This window comes from Lissotriton helveticus, chromosome 6 (assembly GCF_964261635.1).
Source record: "Lissotriton helveticus chromosome 6, aLisHel1.1, whole genome shotgun sequence".
Taxonomy (NCBI): domain Eukaryota; kingdom Metazoa; phylum Chordata; class Amphibia; order Caudata; family Salamandridae; genus Lissotriton; species Lissotriton helveticus.
The window spans coordinates 592579717-592601258 of NC_136067.1; the positions used below are offsets into that span (position 1 = coordinate 592579717).

At 42.7% G+C, this 21542-nt stretch overlaps 1 protein-coding gene across 7 annotated transcripts in view; it reads left to right on the top strand.

Annotated features, from left to right (window-relative positions):
* Positions 1-21542, top strand: part of RIMS1 (regulating synaptic membrane exocytosis 1) — a 2308950-nt gene that overhangs the window by 1343365 nt on the left and 944043 nt on the right. For 4 of the 7 annotated variants that reach the window (XM_078648052.1, XM_078648043.1, XM_078648046.1 and 1 more), the window contains exons 14-15: positions 1958-2111; positions 2260-2331. In XM_078648052.1, the coding sequence (XP_078504178.1) occupies positions 1958-2111; positions 2260-2331 (226 nt within the window). The remainder of the gene's footprint in view (positions 1-1957; positions 2112-2259; positions 2332-21542) is intronic. The other 3 variants (XM_078648042.1, XM_078648044.1, XM_078648045.1) reach the window with 1 other exon arrangement.

The following is a 21542-nucleotide window of genomic DNA, read 5'->3' on the forward strand; positions in this document are numbered from 1 at the left end:
AAAAAGGCATCAACAAGACCCTCTGTGACCACTTTCCTAAATACCAGCTTCTCAACACCACATAATCAGGATTTAGACCCAACACAGCATGGAAACTACCTTCATAGCAGCAGTGGAAGACAGGGGGAAACAGTAGCCCTCACCCTTCTAGACCTAGCAACAACCTTCAACATCATCTCCCATCCAACTCTAATCCAACTTTTCCACTAAGCAGGCAACAAGGGACACACCCTTGAATGGATCTGCTCCATCCTCACTGGAAGAACCCAAATATCATCTCCTGCTCACTCTGCCCGACATCATACGGTCTCACAAAATAAACATCCGTATAAACGCAGACGACATGCAAATTATACTGTTCATCTCGTATAAAACAGTCAAAAGCAGGAACAAGTTGACCACATGCATGATCGAAGTGACCACCTGGAGGAAATCCAACTATCTAAAACTGAATTCTACAAGATCGAAATGGTAGCCTTCAGGAAAGACGCCTTGTAATGGTACTTCTCATGGTGGCCGACAGACCTCGTACCCACGCCTTGCTAACAAGCATGAAACCTCAGAATCATCGTTCTGCATCAACACCTTAAGGATGCTGAAGAAAATCTTCAAGCAGCTATGGGACAACACCAGGAAAACGATCACCCAAGCCCTCCTCTCCAGCAGACCAGATGATGGGAACACCCTGTGTGCAGGGATAACCAACCTGCTCACAAGAAGACTGTAGACCATCCAAAACGCAGCAGCCAGATGAGTGTTCAACCTTCCACACCAAGCCCACATCGCACCACACATTAGGTAATTCCACTAGCTCCCTATACACAAGTGCACACTCTTCAAACTCCTCATGCACACCTATTGAGCACTCCACAACCCAGCCCCTGCTTACCTGACTAACCTCGTTAATTTAATCCAACCTTCTGGACACCTCTGCACTGGTATACAGCCCACGCATACACAAAAGCTGAGGAGGAGGGCCACACCTTCTCATACCTGGCTCATAAAGCCTGGAATGACCTCTCACAACACATCAGAGACTTCTCCTCTCTTCTTGACTTTCACAAGAATCTGAAGACCTGGGTTTTTAACTAATTTCTCCAAGGCTGCTCTTCCACACAGAGAACCTGGATACCCTCATAGATGATTAGTGTGCTATGAAAACAATGATAACATAACAACAAACCTATTGACTTGGGTCACAATGTTTTGCCTCTGGCAGTGTGGCTCTCCTCAAATGATAAATCCAGGTATTATGAGAATGTGCAAAGCCTATACTGTCAACCGACCTGAATGTGTACAAGAAGCCATTCTTTAACTTGGTGAGTAATGGGCTAGTTCCATTAAACAAGATCCTGGCATGTGGCTTCGATTTTGTGAACCCTATATCTTGGTCTTTGGATACAGCTGTCCTGCTGCCTTAATATGCTTGTATGCATTCAACTCAAGTTTTTTTAAATGTCCAGACTTCCCTTATGGATATATCCTTTGATGTGAGTGGCCTTTTGTGGAGAAGGTTGGCTCATCCTTCAATTTTTTTTACAACAATATGGCTACGGCTCACTCCCTAGACTGGTCTTCCCTGTGCCACATTTATACCAACATGTTCGCAAGTTCTGTGGATTTACTAAGACTGAGCAGCGAGAACAACAACAGCCATCATGCAAATGCTGTAGCAGGACTACCATTCCTTTCATGTCAGGGATGAATCTAGGTGGTGTCTTCATCACCATCGTAAGAAAAGATACAGCCCCTGCCGCCTTCTGCGGGCTCTGCTGCCTACAAGCCCATCTGACTTCACCCTCACATAGTTTTCATTTACTTCAGTTGCATAAAGTGACGTTGAACTTTGGAATACATTAATATTATAAGCAACCAACTCTTCTGCGTACACAGTAGTTAAATGCATTGTGATCATAAGAACAGACATTTAAGCAAAATCTGGTGTATTTTTCCCTAGATCCTCATAGAGTTGGAGACCGCACTTTTAGATGATGAATCTCATTGGTATAAGCTTCAGACGCACGATGAATCCTCACTACCTCTGCCTCAGCCATCACCATTTATGCCAAGGAGATATGCCCATGGAGAAAACTCGAACAAAAAATTACAAAGTGAGTACACATTACCATCGCTCTCAACGTATATCTATGACGACAGTTGAATGATACTGTTTCGTTTGTGCACATTTGAAATTGCCTTTTTTTATACCGTGTGAAATGACCAGATGTATGGCTATCTATTTGCCTTACTGTTGTACAGGATCTCAGCGAATCAATGATAGTGACATCTCAGATTTTGATGTTGATGATGGTATTGGAGTAGTTCCTCAAGGTGCGTGGGTGAATAGCATGGCCCTGTCTCTCTGTGCTTTTGTTTTATTTTTCACTATCATTTTCTGGACCCGCAGGATGTTCTTTTTTGGAAACTTAACTTACTATTTGGAAAATCCAATACATTATTCAGTGGGTGCCTCTAAATTACAGATCATGGACATTTCCAATTGAACATGTCTGCTAAAATCAAAGTCCAGATGATGCACTTAACAATTAATTTGTTGTTAAAGTATGTGTACTGCAAATTCACAATAGCTTTAGATTTCGAAAGTTTCGTTATTTTTTTTTTTAAGACTGACGATACTTATTTTGCATTTTTAAGTCCATTGCTTGGCTTGTTTCCTGCTTGAGAGCTTATGATGTAGACCTCTAGAAACAGTAATTAGTGCATGGTAGAAGTTGATGGAGCATGCTGCATGTTGTACTGCCTATTTAATTTTTTTTAAAAGCTACTATAAAGTGTCTATACTATAAAAGAATGTAGGAAAGCAGAAAGGAAAATGAAAAGCAAAATAAACCCTCTAAAAAGAAATCATATTTAATTGCAGCAGGCGAGCAAAGGCAAGCACTTTCTTAAACAATATGTTGTGCAATTGTATTTAGGTGAAAATAATGGCGTACTCTTGGCATTAACTACATCTACCTTTTTTTTAAATCCCGTCTAAATTAGTGTAGAATACTTCAGGTGATGCGGTATCTGAAAGAGTATTAAAAAGAAACAATTTAAGATAAACATACAAACGTTATTCTTTCGACCATATTTAATACCTTCCTGTTGGAAAGTTGGTTATTTGTAGTGGTAAATATATATATATATATTTACTACTGGCAATAAGGCCACTGACACTTTATAGGGCACAGTATAGGCCTTCGAAAAGTGTTCTCATGCTCAACCCTTGGTAGCTCGGTTGCGAGCAGGCAGGCTTAACTTCGGAGGCAGGTATGTAAAGCATTTAAAAACACCAATTCAGAAAATAGTTAAGACACAACACACAATAAAAACCCACCACGTATTTATAAAAATAGGAAATATTTTTATCTGTAAAATGACACCAAAATGAAAAAAATCCAATGTAGGAAACCAGTTATGAATTTCTAAAGAGTTAGCACTACATAGCACATAGAAACCTATAAAATCAAAGTTTCAGGACAATTGCAATGGAGCCCCTCACGGCTACTCCTTGCGGTAGGCCTTGGTCAATGTTTTTGCCTTTTGACTTAGAAACTTTCCTGGAGCTTTTTCTCCCAGGGACCTTCGAATCTCTCCACCAGTCAGGATTCGGTGAGGGTTCAGCAGCTTACCTTTTGACGATCTCCCAGTCAAACTTATGGAAGTCAGAAGTCTGAAGCTTTCCTGCGGGACTAACCAAAGATCCAGGCCTGCTCGTGGTAGAGGGTGGGCGGCTTGACTCTTGCGGTTGGTCTGATCGCTTCTTCTACCTTCAGACTTAGAAACCTTTACAGAGCTTTTTCTCCTGGGGTCCCTTGATGCTCTTCACCAAGTCAGATTTGTTGAGGGTTCACCGGCCTGGGTTTCGACCAGCTCCTGCTCAAACTCTGGGAGTCGAACCTCTGTAGCTTTTTAGCAGGATAAACCTTGACGGCAGGCCGGTTCGCGGTTGAGGGTCGCTTCCTTGGCTGGCCAGGTTGAGCCTGTCCACTTATGGAGCTTTTTTTCAAAGTTGCTCCAAGTTCTCCGAAAGTTCTGTAATTTATTCCTGAAGTTCTTTTGATGGTCCCAAAGTGTCCAAAACAGCCTTCAGGTGTCTGGAAGCTCCAAGATGGTCCTTGGAAGTTTGGGACTTTAATTCCCACAAGCCACTTGGACAAAATGTTCCAGGTGAGCTCTGTTAACCTGTAGCTTGCAATGAGTCCACTCTTTAGTCCTTTTGAAGCAGGTTTGATCCACAGGGCTGTAGTTCCAGATTGTGCATCAGGCGCAGTCAGTCAGAGTGAAGGCTTGGTTGGTGCAAATCAAACTTCCAGCATGAACCCTTCTTGTTCTATTGTTTCAATCATCAGATCTGAGAAGCTCAGGCCTTCTCAGATACGTATTCAGTGTTTTCTGGGGTCACACTTGAGGGCCCTCCGGTCTAGTGAGGTGCAGGGCAACACCCCAGAGCATCACCATTTCCTCCAAAGTTTGGAATAATGGTCTCCCAGAAAGTATTATTTCTCCAAAATTCAGTTTGGCTGAAGTCTCAGCAGAGAAGCATGAGCTGGCGAAGCCAACCTGCAGTATGGGGCATCTCCTTAGTATCCCTCTCCTTGGCGCCGGGACATTCCTTCCTTAAGCCTGCCATCTGGCTGGGTTCAGAAGGGGTGGGCAGTGATGGACCTGGCTTTCTCTGCCTCCCCCCTGGGCCTTTTTAGCTAATTGTTTCTGACTCCTCCACCTTGCTTTTGCATTCCTATGCTGAAGAACCCTCTCCTCCCAGAATGGCTCTTCACCCCAGGTGGCACTTATCACTTACAGACAAGAAAGTCTTATAACTTATTTGTTGTACCTTTCAGGATACATTTAACGACACCATATTATTGGACTTATCAATACCACTCTCCTACGTCCTTGAATTGTATTTTTTTGTGAAACCTGGGGATCTACAATGGGGAACTGAACTGTGCAATTTCTCCAACTCCACGGCTCATTAAATTTCTTTTATAAGGACCCTGCCCTGGAACACCTAGGGGTGACCTTAGGGGTTCTGAATATGTAAACATATTGTAGATCTCCATTTCACAGTGCTCCTAACATAAAAGTCGATTTTGTGAAGCACTTTACTGAGGGAAGTGAAATGTGCAATTTCACCATCCTCAAGGCATATAAAACCACTTTTACGAGGGTCCTCCTAATAATTCCCCGACCCCCCACCCTTGGGACACATAGTAGGGGAGACCCTGGGGGTACCTAATATGCCACATTATTGTAGTTTATCAACTTTTAAGTGCCCCAAACACCAAAGTCAGGTTTGGGCACAATTGATTCTAAAAACAGTCCTGCAACACAGGGCTGCTTTTAAACTGACCTCAGGCTTCAGCAGGGCACACATACAAGTGCAGAAAGAGCTGCTGGACTCTAAACTGTCATGCTCTATTGTATTGTAAGGACCTAAAGGCAGGTTTAATTCCCCTGCACTATTAGGGCCTTATAGGGGAGGTAATGCCAATCATAGGGGTACCTTATCTCATAGTGTACCCTACTGTATGTAGATGTTTTCACTGTATTCTAAATGTGGTTTCTGCATATCACTGCCCTGGGCCTGATTAGGCATAGCCCAGTCACAGTCAGAGTTAGTGACCGCCAGTCACAGTCAGCAAACAAATGGGGGTGCCCAGGGCACAAAGATGAATTTGCAACACTCCCTAACACATAACATTTCTTTTTTTTACATTAAAATGAACAATGTATGACTACTTTGGCTTCTTAATTGACAGCGTGTTAAAGACATTCTTCATTTAAATACAACTTCTACATTTAGTTACACTTCATCGCCTCACCATTATTAGAAGGAGTACTTTTGACATATTCTGCCTTCTGTCAGGCCTATACAGCCCTTGGCTTCAATTTTGAATAGAATCTATCCTGCGCAGATGGTATCCACTTCTCAAACCATTACCTTCTGGAGGGCGTACAGTAGGGGTGTAGCCAGCAGCCCTCACTCACCAGGCACATCCTGTTTGTTTGTATCCCAGGCACTTTATGTTTCTCAGTGACAAGATATATTTGTAATTTTCCTTTGGAAGTCCCCCGTTGATGTTCTTTGGCATAGTGGACCAGCTGGATTTAGGCTGTGGGTAGCCCGGTGGAGAGTTCCCTTGTTTTGCTTTCCTTGAAGTGTAGGTTAGGCAGTGCTAGCAGCAATGGTGGTCGGGCATGGATGTTGGTATGGTGCTCTGCACTGTGAAGTCATATCTCTGCACTTCAGGAGGTCATGGGATGACAAGTGGCTTCTGTGGCACTCATTACAGATGGAGGTACTATGAAGTCTAGTCTCCGCTGGGCTTGGACCTGCATAGTTGCTTGTCTGTTGAATATGACTTCGAGCTGTTGCTGAAAATCAGTAGAGTAGAGGGTTTCACTGGGCAGTGGTAGTTGGTATCAGTCTCACTCATTTTCCTTGATTAGGCAATGCTGCTTCCCTAATCCTGATGTGTTTTCTGGGCTTGGTCCATCGCAGAGATGTGGCGTGTGCTCATTGATGATGCTATTTCTATGTAGTTGTACAGATCTGATGAAAAAGGTCATCCTATCCACAATCTGTGCAAGAAGTTGAGAATGATGTAGGTGTTGAGTTCCAGTCACAATATATGTCAAAGGACTACTTTTTTGTTGTTGGCTCAACTTAACATTATTCCTACCCGTTTATAGGACCTTCTGTTGGTAAAGACAAAATTGATAAATTTGAAGTGCCTACTATGTTACATTTCAGCTATATCTAAATTGTAATTTGATGGGAGTGGAAGGATCTGGATAAGTAGTTTCTTTCTCTGTTTGTGACTAAGATGTATGCCATTGTCAGTGAGGAAAGTGGACTTGCAGATTCTGTTGCTGAGAGTTCTATGCTGCCCATGCTGACAACAAAGTTGTCAGTGTCAGCAGCGAGCAGGTTCCTAGAGGATCCTGCTGTTCTCAAAAAGAATGCTGTGTCGTCCAACCACTTTTTGATGAGAGCTGAAGTATATTCTTCTTAATGTTGCAAAGTCTCTCAAAAAGGACTCCTCAGACCAGTTTGACCTAACACAGCAGGAGACCGATTGTTCTGGTATGTTATATATGATGGAGGAACAATACGAGTTTGGCACTGATGTTGGTTTTTGATGTTAACTTCTTTACTGCTGCAGCTTTTATGAGCCACACATATAGGTCTCAACTTCTTCATGGATTGGAAAACATAAAACACCTAGAATATTTTACTGTTGCAAATACCTTTTTTGGTGCCTGAAATGTTTTTGCCCAGGCAATATACTTACACATTCCATAGGAAGTTCTAGGTGGTATTTGCTAAGCCCGGTAAGCTTGTGCATCCTCTTGTTACTCTGGACACTTAAAGTGGCAGTATGGACCACCAGTTGTCAGAAGTAACTCACACTTCCAGTTGGTACAGTTGTCTTCAGTGGGTGGATACCATTATGTCTTCAACGAGCCTTGACTTGTATGTGTGTCAGACTACTTGGTGCTTTCTTTTGTGGCTCAGAAGTATATAGTGGAACCTAAATAACAGATTCTGGACTATGAATGACACCTTCGCCTCAGAATCTAGTTTTCCAGAGGTGGGAAGTGAGGGGCTCCGGGGGGGTGGGGGGGGGGGGGGGGGAGGGGGGAAGTTGTGTCTCTGGCAGCTGGCATTGTAGGATTGCTGTCCAAATGAAAGTTTCTTTCTTTTCTGACTCGGGAGATGAGGTGTGAATTCTACATAATCATAATGATTTTAGTGTTAGGAGATTTCTGATTGGTATACGACCTGCACAACTTCAATCACCAGTTTGTTTTTCAACACAGTAACTTTGCACCAGTTGAGTGTGATGGTTAGAATGTTTCCTCACATCCTTTGGTCTAGAACACCTATATCGACATTCCAAATGTCATCAAAGGTTTCTCTGGTTTGCTGTATCTGGAGTGTTTCAGACTAAAGTAAGCACTAATCTTTACATAATCTCGCAGATGGAACAGCGTAGAACCTACCAGTCTTGTTCCTCATTGGCATTGCAGGGCTTTAAGTAGGGTGGGTCCCTCCGGGCCTTAGACCGGGCATTAACTAAAACCTGACCTTGAAACCGGTCCCTATTGGGCCCTATATTCATGTCCCTAGCTTTAAAGGAAAATACACTTATGGATTTCAGAACAATGACTGTAAGAACTGTTAAGGTTATCCATTTCAGCTATGCAGTTCTCATGAACATTTGGCATTTTACTTAATCCTGGTTCACTAAAAGTGTTCACTTTTTACAGGATGTGTGTACATTTTTTCATACAGCATATGCTCAACTCTTGGTATCTTTGTGGGTTCAGAATCTGGTTGGGTGTTTATAATGGGCGACAATTGAGACCTCTGGGGTTGAGGCTAAAGGCAGGGCAAGTTTTTTACTGTGCTTGCCGGTGGGTCTTTAAGGTGTTTGGAAGACATGTTTGCCGAATCCTTTGCCGCTCTACAGGGCTCACAGAGCAATAGTCATGTGTGACAATTCTAATTGGTATTCCATGCAAATTAGTGTGATGGTGGTACCTAACTGTCAACATATTAACAGTTCTAAAGTAAAAGAAAAGTGTGTGCTTACTGGTGAGTGGGTGTGTTTGTATGTGGGGGAACGGAGAAGTAAAGAAGATGTAAGGAAGTACATGGAGCTGAGAAAATAGTGGTTGGGTGGTGCGCTATGGGAAGTATATGATTTTAGTTTAAATATTGTAAGCCACACCCTTCTTTATATATACTACTATTTTGGTGTCTCTGTGTGAGCTTTCTGTTTTTGCATCTAGATATACCACACAGTAACAGCCATGTCTGTAAAATAAGCCAGACCTATTGGCTGTGACAATGCTTATTAGCAGTATCGGATAAATGAGAAACAATAATTTTGTTGTGAATAATTAGAATTCAAAATGGTATACTCTGAAAATATGAGACTGAATTAAACATTGCTACGGTCTGTGGAAGGGTTAGTGGTCTTCGAAGAGTCTCAATCACTCTCAATTCTTCACTGTGCACCACTTTTCTCTCTAGTTTCTCACTGTGAAATACTTAAACCCTTTGTCTCCCTCATATGTTTCTGAAATCTTCTGTCTGTATGTCTCACACCTCATCTCTTTCCTCTTCAGCCTCATGTACCTCTTTACATCTTCTTTACTTCACTGTTCCCCCACATACACCCACTCACCAGTAAGCACACACTTGCACACACACCCCGCCACTGTATTTGGGTCAGACTCCAATGTATGCACATCCTGTGTAGGAATGACCTTGTAAAGCATAGATGGGACCCAACCAATGCATCCTAGCATAAGGAAACTAACCTTCGTTGTGAAGATGGATATAAAAGCTAAACCGTCACTCCTCATGTGAGGTACCAAAAACCTGGGAATAAGACCCTATAGTCCACCCTAACGTAAGGGTATAAGACTATAACGAAGAATCTGGGACCGTACCCATACATCTAAACCAACCCTGTGAGAGGGTAAAATGTTATGTTAACTGGTGGAAACCCAAGAAACATGACCCATTGTAAGGGTTACTAAAAATAACTGATCTAAAGACTGTGAATGGGAACCATACCCATGAACCCACCTCAGTAGAGGCTGGGTGTAGCGCACTATGAAAAGGGGCTAGTACCCAAACCATGACCATCCCTCATGTAAGGGAGAACATACCCTGTGTAGGGGCTGCGTGCTACGCGTTATGGGAAAAAGGACATGTACCTAAACCCATGACTATCCCTAATATAAGAGAGAACTGTGTGATGAGCAAATGCCGAAATCCATCACTCAAACAAGGGATAAACCTGTGATTACCACCCTGACATTAGATGTCCCAACCATAAGTAGGCTAGCAAAAACTGTGGCATATCACTATACAAAAGAAAATTCTATAAAATTTGCAAATACTCTAAATGCAATACATCTTAAAACTGTATCTCACACCGGTGAGCGATCTCTCACCCGAGAAGATTGAAAAAATGACAACATGTAAGTGAATTACATAGCATAGAAAAATATTACGGTGATAAATAAGACCACACGTGAGTAATATGTCACATACAAATTTATAAGAGTTTTACTCCACAGAAAGTGTGGTACCACACAACAGGGAAAAATAGCACTATGCGCCTGTGAATCCGATAAGTGATAGAACGTGTTACAATGTTTACTAAAATGAAAATTAAGTCACTGCCAAGACAAATCATACAGCGCAAAACCGGGGCAGTGTGTAACAGGAAGCATCAGATGTTGCCCTCAAAATGGGCTCAATGTTTCTGATGAGAACATGAAATTGTAGCAAAAGTACCTGAAAATCCTTGTTGCCAAAATATGGTAGCCGTGTAAAGTTCTTATGTACCTTTATTCCAGTTGTACATCAGGATGATAAGTAGGTACATCAGACCGGTAGACCAGATAAACAGGAAGTAATGAAGTAGGTAAGACCTGTAGTCAGCCCTTGGTCCTATGCCACAGCAGACCCCACCAGGAGCAGCCAGCCTGCTGCTCAGCCCATCTGTAACTGTCATCTCTCCGTCAGTCAGGCACCCAACATTCCAGGCTTCACTGTGACCCCAACATTCTATTGCAAACACACACAGTGGCTGAGCAGCAGGAAGATTAATAAGCTTACTAGATACAAGTAAGGTATGTAGGGCATAACATAATTGGGCATAACAATATGTAAGAAGGCTCACAGGAGATTACACTGGTGTGTAGTCAAACACACAAAAGGTGATGGGAGGAGTGCTTGCAATTTGTCTAACCACTGGCAATGCTCAGGGTAGCATTCCAAAACATTGTTCTTTTGCTCACCATGCCAACTCAGTTTGAACCCAGCCATAAGCAAATCATTCTTGACCCTGCTCCTCCTGGGAACAGTCCAGCCTGAACTGCCAGGCCAGGTCCTCCCGAACTGGAGTACACCCAACCCAGGACAGGTTTTGCCCTAGTAATGTGCTCATCAGCTGGGTGCTGCTTGGTTCTAATGACACAGTGGGCATGGGACGCACACCGGGACAGGTTTGCACTCTAGTTTGTAGTCATCCAGCTTATCTCACCAGATGGAGTTTATCTCGGATTTTCGGCTTTAGCTCAACAACTGCCTTTTTATATACTAAACAGAACACAAGACCGCTGTTACTTAAAGCTCTTGCATCAATTTGAAATACACACATTTTTTCATTTACATGAATTTCACATAAATTATAAAATTCTACAAGGCACAAATTACTCAAGTAACTGATGAACTAAGGTAAACATTCAACAAATCAGTGACACAGTACCTTTATCTTGTTAGAGCCAAAAATTATCATGAGACAAGTTTTGTTTCAATGTCCTACAGTAGTTAATGCTTCAAAATTTGAAACACTGATCAGAAACAAAGGTATACACAGTATCTGCATATAATACAGCTGAGACCCAGCAGACAGTTATGTCCCAACTTTGAGGGTGTGACAGAATTCCAGTACATAGGTGCAAAGGACATTACAGGGGAGCAACAGGTGTTCCAAAATCCAAACTAGTGATGTTTATCTCCCCTTCACTGTCACTACTCTGAGGCCTCCGAAGGCTGTGCTGGAAAAGGTTGAATAATTCCAAGAAAACAAGGAAAGTCTTTGAGGTGACACTGCAGAAGAAATCTCAAGCTGTAAATCAAACAGAAAACCTCTTGGAAGATGTTCTCAATATCCTAATTGAAGATAATCTAGGTTGGGAGCCCAAACAGAGGAACATAGATTAAGAGCAGCGACCAAGCAAATGCTTTCTCTCATTAAAAAGGAGTAAAGCCTATCACCTGGCCACACCCTCAGCTGCATGATCCTGGAATCCTGTAGGAAATCTTTTAATCCTGGGATCCTCTAATCCTACAGTAGATCCTTGAGTCCCCTGTGGCTAGTACTTAGATGGGGCATACATACTATCACTGCTTTTAGAGTTTTCTCATGAGGCAGGATTCAAACTGCTGAAGATGGGGGGGGGGGGAGGGAACGACTGGGCAGTACAGCTGATACAGTCACAATCTTAGGTGGCATCATTCTTGTCATGCAACATAGACGCCATCCTGAGTGGCAGTGTCCTGAGGAAGGTGTAGAAGAGTTGGCCAACATTTACAGGACCAGAGAAGGATGCGATTCGGTGTGAGAGCCTATGACAGGTGTCACTGAGCTCCTAACTCACTCTTGGCAACTCAATGTCTTTGCTCGGTTTTGCTCAGCATGGCCCTCCTGTGAATATCAGAAAATAGTATCTCTATCCCTGTAATTTATATCTGCTCTGTTAATGACTTAGCAGGGTAAATTAGTCCTTCCAAAGCACTGTGTTCTGAATATTCAGATTGTTTTAAACTAATTTCTACTATATTGCATGCCTCCTGTTTAAGGACACGTGGTCTCCATGTTTCCTAGGGTGAGATGGTACTTGAAGCCTCCAATGTCTTACATCCTAGACCAGTGGGATCCAGTTTCTGATCTATATGAATTTTTCTGCAATAGTCAGATCAGCTACCAGCTCCAAAGATGGTTGCAATCATTCATTCTGAAGTGGGAAGTCTCACTGGCTCCCAGGAGTCCTTTAGCAATCAAAATCAATGCCTGTATAATTGGCTCCATCTTACAGTGTTGCAGCATAATGGCCTCTCTCTGGCTGCTGCAGGAGAACTGCAAACGCCTTACTGTCTCTCTGATAGATGGGCTTACAATCACCAATGTGTGTGTTTTCAGACTTTGTGTCTTTCATAGAATTTGCAGTCTCTGTCTTTTTTGTCTCCTCAGGTGCTGGATTCTGTCTTGGATTTGTTTCTCAAGGGCTGACCGTGGCTACCTTGAAGGTGCAGTAGGCTGCTGTCCATGGTCTACACCCTTTCTGTGAAACCTAATGGGGTCTTTAGTGGAGAGTGAGCTGTCATTCCCAAGGTCACACAAGAGGCCATTGTATTTGAACGGTTCCTCGAAGATTATGGTTTCTTATTGGGATTTGAAACTAGAGCTGTTAATTGTCCAAGGTCCAAATTTCAAACCTCTTGTGCATAACCCTTTGTATCTTCTGAAGCACAAAATGATCTTTCTGGTGGCAAATACTTCTCTGAGGCATCTGGGGCATATAATGGTGTTTGGTCCAGTTGGCTCTAAATCGTAGGTTGTGTTACCTGACTTTTCGGTGTGTATGTTTTTGTGTGTGTGTTCTTTAGAGCTGAAGGGTTTGAGAGTCATGTAGACTGCTTCAACTTATTTTCCTGTGGCAGGGGAGTTTAAGGCTAGCCAGTTTCTGTTTGCCGTCTATGGAGCTGATTTTACGGGATGACAATTGGCAATGTTGACTCTCAGTCTGCAGGTTTGGGTACATATTGCTTGGGGATATGCATGGTGTAGCTGTCTCTTCCTTCTCTTGCTTCCACCTTGTTCCATGGAGGGGTGGCAGTTTCTTGGGCTTCTGCTACCGGAGTTCCTCAATGGATTTGTGGCTGGTTGTTCCTGGAGCTTTCCCCCTGCATTTTTATTTCATTTTCTCTTAATAGTTTTGGATGAGCCCGACCTGCAGAAATCTGTGTTGGCTGTTGTTCTGGTGTGATGTCACTTGCGCCGCTTGATAGAAAACATTTGCAGATGTTGTAGACAATCCTTTTGTGCTGTTTGTTCTCTTTTCATCTATGTCCCCTTTCATGTTGAAAATTTGGCTATGTTCTCAAAAGTAATGAATGCAACGAGGAAGCAGTGAGGGATGGGTAAGGTCTATATCACATGTAGTTATCTCCATTACACTCTTCCTTCTCTGGCATGGCACATTCATTTGTGGGTGTGGAAAAGGAGCTCCCTAGGACTTGACTACATGTCACAATGTGCCCATGTTGGTTTTACTCTGTCACATTTCCTCCAGAAGGCAAATGGCTTGAGAGGAAGAGACAATCAACACATCAGCATTAGAATAGCCCGGTCTTACTGCATTTTCAGACGTTTTCTTCACTTGGGCTTCATTGCAGGTCCATATTTTGGGCACCAAAACACTAAAAAAGTGCCCCCCTCCACCTAGCACAGTTTATCTTGGGGTCATGGCCAGCCTTAGGTTGGAAGATCTTAAAGTCCAGGACGAACATAGTATGGCTGAGTCAAACACCTGAGGTAGCACAACCCACATTCACAAAGGTCTATTATGCAAAGCAGAGGGTTTTATATTTTATACGTTTTTCCAGCAGCAGTCAACGCAGAGTCCGTAGCTGAGACATAATGGGTTGGTGTTTGGAGATGTGGTGCCGAAGTTGTGCTGCTGCAATGTTGATTTATTTGAAGTCTCTTTAATGATGCCTGAGTGATGCCCAGATATATAACAGTGCAGTAATCTAAGTATTATGTTATTATGCCTGGACTATGTTTTTTCAGTATTCTCCTCTGGCATCTTAAGAGACCGAAACATCATGCATACACTGCTCTTATGTGGTTGTCATGTTAGATTACCTTCCAGACAGAAACCCACATTTTCGATGCAGTTTTGTGAGATAGAAGAGGACCAAGTACATCGTGCCATCATTGAGGGCCCCAAAGATTGGTCTGGTTCTGGACCACAAGAATCTCAGTTTTACTGTTATTATGCTTCAAGATGTTCAGGTTCATCCACTCTGCCACTGCTAACAAGCAGTTCTTGGGTTGTGAAGGATTTCTGCCTGAGTCTGGTGTAAGCATTGTGTAATCCTCATTAAAGCTAAATATAAGGTGAACGATTCCACAATGTCTGCCAAAGGGCCGACATAAATGTTAAAAAGCCATTGGCTGCAGCATAGCTGACAAGTGATTTGTTGCCACCTGGAAGAAACGAAATCTCGAGGAAAGATCTGAAACTATTGTAGAACCCTGCTGCAGACCCCATTCTCCTTCAGTCTCCCAATGAGTACGTGTATGATGCTGTGTCAAAGCAGTGCTCAAATACAACAACCTTAAGTGCAGCTGAGCCACCTTGATCAATGGTACTTCTGATACTTCTGAGTTCTTTTGCGACAGCTAAGAGAGCTGACTCAGTGTTATAGAGGGGGTGAAAGCCAGACTGTGAGGAATGCACGATGAAGTGTGATTCAATGTAGTTAGACAATAGCTTGGCAATTTATTTTTCCATAGTTTTATCCAGCAGCAGGAGAAGAGAGATGAGGTGAGTGAGTGTAGATGACATTACCAAATATATTTTTGCCATTAGTCTTTTGTGTACTAGATTGACAACAATGCTACCGACCTGACTTTCCTATACATGTACCCATTCATGGTTTCTATCATCTTTCCAATTCTGCTAAATTGTATTTAAAAAAAAAAAAGCAGGAGCAGGCAATCGTAGATCAACATCACCTCACACACGTAAAACACCAATGAAAGCATTGCACGTATTGCACAGTCAATGCAATCAGGTAACACATCCAAAACAATGACATATATAGCCAGTAATGTAAAATTAGCCATTCTAAACATTCCGTTTTGTTTTTTTTAGATTTGCAAGAGACATGATACAAAGTCACAAAAGTGATAAAAGTGAAACACTACTGTTTTACAATATTCTTCATCAATATTTTGTGTCTTTATTTTAGTTTTCGCAATTATTTTTTTAATGGTATTTCATAACTATAACGTCCCTGTAACCTCTGTTTTTTCCATTGAATTTCTAGGGTTCTTTTTAAACATAAAGTAATTTTTAATCACCGTACGTTAATCCAACTGCTGCAGTGCAGCTGGGGGTGGTAGGGTTGTCCTCCGGACCTGCGGACAACCCCATGCATTTAGCCAACTCCCAAACCTTTGTTCGTGCGCAGAGGAGGGTTGGCGGCAAGGCCTGTGGCCAGGCCCTGTGTCCAACCCTCAAATGTCATCCAATTCAAGAGGGGGCAAGCAGCCTCCCTTCCTGTGCCGATTTTGGCACCGGAGACCCCCTCCCCCAGATCCTGGCACTTTATGTGGGGAGGGTCTGTTTTTGGCCCAGGAAACTCCATCCTCCGATCTCACCATGTTAATTATGTGCATGGGGGGCACGCAGTCCCCTTGCCTGGGACGATTTTGGCCTTGGGGACCCCATCCCCTAGGGCTCAGCCAATAAAGTGCTCCTGCACGCTGGAAGTGGAAGTTTCAAGAGATGAAAGGATTACTACTACATGGAGGGAGCTACCTTTCCATCAGCTCCCTCAGTGCAGCAGCAAAGCCGGTTCCTGCAGGAGGCAAGGAGCCAGCAGGGATTGCAGTGGCATTGACACTCCTTTGGAGTAGCCGTTGCGCTATACAAGACCCAATAATAACATAACATAACATAACATTTAGGCTCCCCAGCTGTCCCCATTGCTTGTGACTGGGTGCATTACAAGGCTGGCCCCTGGGATGGGAGCCCTGGGACCAAAATTGACCGTGGGGGGCTTTAGAGATATACTGATAATTGGAAGGTGCATTTGTGATTTACCTGTAACTTTAGTGCTGTTTGATGAGTTTGGGCAAAATTAGGTAGACAGTTAAGCATGTTCAGCTTACTCTTTGATATTTGCACACATTCATCAAGGGTACAGTTAAAAGGGTTGACAAAAAGTGTTATTTTGCCTATAATCATTGGATCATTTAATGAATGCTCATTTCATTTTGCAAGATTTAGCATGTTTAGTTTTCTGAAAATAAGGTAAGTTTCCTGCAGCGCCATGAAGGGAGGCCAAAGTTCGACAGGAGAGTAAAACTTTTTCATGTGCTGATAACACTGGTCGTCTTTAATGAATCTATATGAGATTTGTTAGACCAATAAGCCCAGTGTAGTAATCTTGTGTTTCATGCAGATCGAACGGGGTCAGGGATAAAGTGAAATTGGAAGTCAAAAAAACGAATTATTTATTAATACCATTTGCACAGTTTTATTAATCTTAACAACACTTTTAATAGCACTTACCATGCATAGCTTACTCTTGATATTGTGATTTATGTGCATATGCATCAAGGGGGACCATTTAATTGGGTGGTCAGTAATTCCGCAATTACATTCTGAACTCACACAGGAATCTTTGCCATCGGCTACTCGTTGAAAAAGCCTATCCCAAAGTTATTCAGAAAACAAAAAATGCCTTTTAAATGAAAACTCTGTGCTCACCATAAATACAGAGGCACTATTGCTGCACCTATATCTGTTAATTTGTGAAAACGCGGCTCTTTTTACATGAGCACCTCTGTTTTATGCTGATTGGTATTGCTGGTATTTTAACTCTGCACACTGGATCACTGCTGTCCTAGCCACAGTGTATGTGCTCTGACCCCTAAAGCATGGCCAATTTGGCTCATCTATAATTGATGTGTTTAACTCTGCAGTTAGGCCATAGGATATGGTGCAGGAAAATACAAAAATGGCATAGGATGTTAAATGTTATCTGTGGCTTTAGCACTTCTTGTGCAATCCACTAGAATGACCAGCAAAATATGGTTTCAGGTCTACTCCTTCAATGTTTAAACCTACTGACAAACTTGTCAAAATACTTATTATTAACAGGAAAGAACCCTATCTTTAAGCATTAAATATGTCACACTTAGGTAGTCCTTGTTGCCCAGAAGGTACAGCGCATAGTCTTTAAAAGAGGTACATGCAAAAAGGAATGGTTTTCATGTACATACAGTGACTTGCTCCCAAAAGCTATGTGTAATGTAAAGGGCTGTAGCTGTTCTATGAGAGTTCAGGATGAAATCATAACACTGTTATCTCTAGTATATAACAAGATTCTGGAATATTTCAAACACTATTTTTAATAGTAATTAAAAATTCAATTAGTGGTGAAGCTGGATATTTAATAAATAGGTAGGAAAAGCTGACTTTTAAACTTTCTACTTCATCTTCACTAGCCAACATAGGCTACCTAGCATTAATCTACAGGCAGTTGGCCCTGCCAGTGTTTCCCCCAAATAAGACGTGAAAACTGTTACCAGTGCAGGAGGAATGGCTTTAGCCTCTTCTTAGGAAGACCTTGGTGAGAAGCTTGTGACCTGTTATTTGACACACTGCTAGATTTCTCCAAGTCAGCAAAGTGCATTCTGTTACTTGTTAACTCTTAATTCTTCCCAGCCTTGGAAAGGTTTTAGGAACAGCAGTGACGTTCCTGGATAAATACGGAGTATCCACATTTGTCTTTAGTAAGTAAAGTAAGTAAGTAACCATCTTATAGAGCACACGTATATCGGCGCGTCTTTGCACTTTTTGTGTTTCAATGGACCAGCTCGTCTGGGCATCAAAGAAGATTCTCAAAGTGCAAGTTACAGTGGGGAGAAGGATCTGTGCTCAGCCTTCTACCTGGTAAATAAGCAGTACTTCCAACAGCAGCTTTGTTCTTCGCTTTTATTGTCTTTTGGCTCCAGCAAGCACTTTGCATTACAGTTGGTGGGAGCTCAAGTTTATAAAGGTAATTCAGCTGTGTTTAGTAGAAATCCTTCAACTTATCCTTGCAAAGATCCCAAGCTTTTCCCTCCCAGCTGTTTTGTTATATTCCTTAAAGGCACTATGTTGAAATGGTGGAAGAGACCCATGGACGTCGATTCATCAGAATACCAGGGGTGGCGAAAGTGACATCATATGCCATGTGAGCCATCCCAATGATGTCACACAAAATGACATTACAAGGCATTTGACCTAATGACATCACAGGAAGTGGCACAGCGTGGCCTTTGGATCCCATGAAAAGAGAGGAAGCGACATTGCATTACCCTTGGATTGTTGTTATCACAGGAAGCGATGCATCTAGCATTTGGTCACTTACATCACACACACAGGCTGGAAAATCTCTACAAATACAAAAGAAGTACCCTATAAACATGCATACTACAAATCCTATTGAAAATGCAGCTACATACATTGTTTCAGGTAGTATCTTCTTAAAATCAATTAAGATAACGTAACATTGATTAAGAACCTATTAAATAGTGTGCACCAATGGAAAATAACCTAGTCATGTTGAAATCAGCCATTGTCAATATCAAATAACATAAAATGGGAAGGTAGATGGGTCTATAGTGTTAAAACAAAGTTTACTTTATCATATAATTTGTTTTAGAAACTAAGAGTATTAAATCTCAGTCTTGTAACATAGATAACAGTGCTATTTAATTGAGGTCAAGTTCTTCCAGCAGCCCTCCTTTCCATGACATGGTATACATACTTTTAAACCTGTTGAGCCATTGAACCTTTCCAGGTTTATTATCATTAATTTCTTCTACAGAAAATATGTACATCACGGGTACAGTACTTGTGTTGATCCATAATATGCTTGTTCTGCATTAGCATACCTTCCAAGCAACAATCATCTTATCTAACAGTCAGAATGCCCAAAGGCATGAATGCTTGCTTTACAAATGCAAATGTTAGAGTCCACATTTTAAAATGACTCCATTAATCACTGCTCCTAAAACAAAACTTTCCAAATTTTCAAACTCCATCGCACACACATGCACATGCAATGAATCATACATGTGTAAATCAGTGTATAGAAAATGTTACCTAAGGCAAAGGAGAATACAAGGTGTAGGATTCACGTCATGCATACTGGTAGGCAATTTTCAAGAGTGCTTGGTCTGGAGAAGTACAAACCCAGGATTCAGAAAATAAGACAGTGGTTAGGGTTGACTTTAATAATAAGAATTTCTCCAGTATTGGGGTGTCTTTCATAGATTCACATGCCTCAATCATTCCTCGTCGGATGAGTGGGAGTCCCATGGTACATAACAAATCAATAATATGCACCTAATAACCAGAAAACCTTGGAATAAGCACCCAGGAAGTAAAGTAGCCCTAGGCTACAAGAGAAAAACTTCCACACTCATGACTATCATAGCCATTTTGTATAGTCCAAACTGCAGCCAATCAGGCAACAGCACCCACCAGAATGTTCTCCCCAGAGGCTCAGGCTCTCAGATTTTCTACCGCACGTCGTGTGAAGGGAGTCTCCCTGAGCTCTGCTCAGTATTTCACTTTTCTGACTGGTTTTCTCTCCTTTAGGATGTCATCTACTAAAAAAATCTATCTCTCTTCAGGCCTTGTGAATCTTGTGGGAAGCTCTGGCTTTTTTCAGAAGATCCCCACAAAAAGTGCATCTACTGCCTTTATCCTGATCATGAGGTGAGAGAGTGTAAGATCTACAGGACCTTCCCTCAGAAGACCCTCAGAGATAGGGAAGGACGCCTACTTCTGTGGCTGCAGAAGATTAAAGACCAGGATAACCCTTTATCTGAGGTGGGGAGTGTGGCTTCAGGGTCATCTGTATCCTCCAGAAAGAGGATGGTGGAGGAGGATCTATCTTCTCCTGGGGCTAAGGTGTTGAGGAAAGTTCAGCCCTCCAAGGGTTCTGGCTTGCGTTCTACAAAAAAGGCTTCTCCACCTTCTGGATCGTCATCTGTATCGCCCCCTAAAAAGACTGGAAAGTCTCTGGTGTCTAAAAAGCTTCCTGAGAAGGTTTTTCCTCAGAAGAAGAAGACCCCGCCATCGACGGAGTCGTCGACGGCTCCTTCGTTGACAATTATCATCGTCAATGCTACTTTAACATCGACAGACACCTTCTCGTCGCCGAAGCCAAAGATGATAATGTCGTCAGCCTCTTCCCCGTCGACGCTGGTCTCTGTTTCAGTAAGACCTATCGCGCTCTGTCGACAAAGACCACCTCGGCAACGGCTACATCGTCGATGAAAACTACCCCGTCGACGGCTACCTCATCGACGAAGACTGGCTTGACGTCGACGACCTCACCGTCAACGAAGACTACCTTGTCGTCGACGGCCACATCGTCGACGAAAAATGCCTCATCGACAAAGACATCGTCTGCGAATGATGGCTCGTCGTCGAAGGTATCGTCGACGAAGATTACACCATCGACGAAGTTAAATGTCTCGTCGGCACCATCTCCTTTGACGACTGCACTGTCGACGGCAAGACCGTCAACACCTCTTCTATCAACTTGCACTGAACTGCAAGTATGGTCCTCTACACCGTCTACGGCTTCCTTTGCCCCACCGGCTACGACAGCTTCTTTGCTTGAAAGACGTGGCTCGTCATTGCAAACAATGTCACCACTTAAATTGCCTGACCAATTGCTGGATTCTGATGACGATGAGGAGCAATCTGATGTAGACGACAGGTTCCGCACTGCTACGAGTCCGTCGGAGTTGCTCATTAAATATCAGGAGGAAGATCAAGACAAGGAACTGTTCTCTGAGCCTGTGGATCAAGCTTCTGCCACGATGCCCACAGCACAGATGCCTTTGGCCCTTCTCAATAATTTGCAGTTCATGTTAGACTACTGCTATCGTCGTTTCTCTCTATCTGAGTCGGCAGGGTCTCTCCCATCAACTCCCATGCCTCAGGCCTCTGCATCTTCTTTGAGATCTCCAAGACCCCCTTCTCAAGTGCCATCTCACCATTCTCAGGAGGCTAACACCACGGATGAAGATAGAGAGGAAGGAGAGGTGGATGACAAATCTGTTCTGTCGGAGTGGGATGAGTACCAAATTCAGACGCCATCACCTTCTGCTCCAGCTATGGCTAACTCCCCTCCA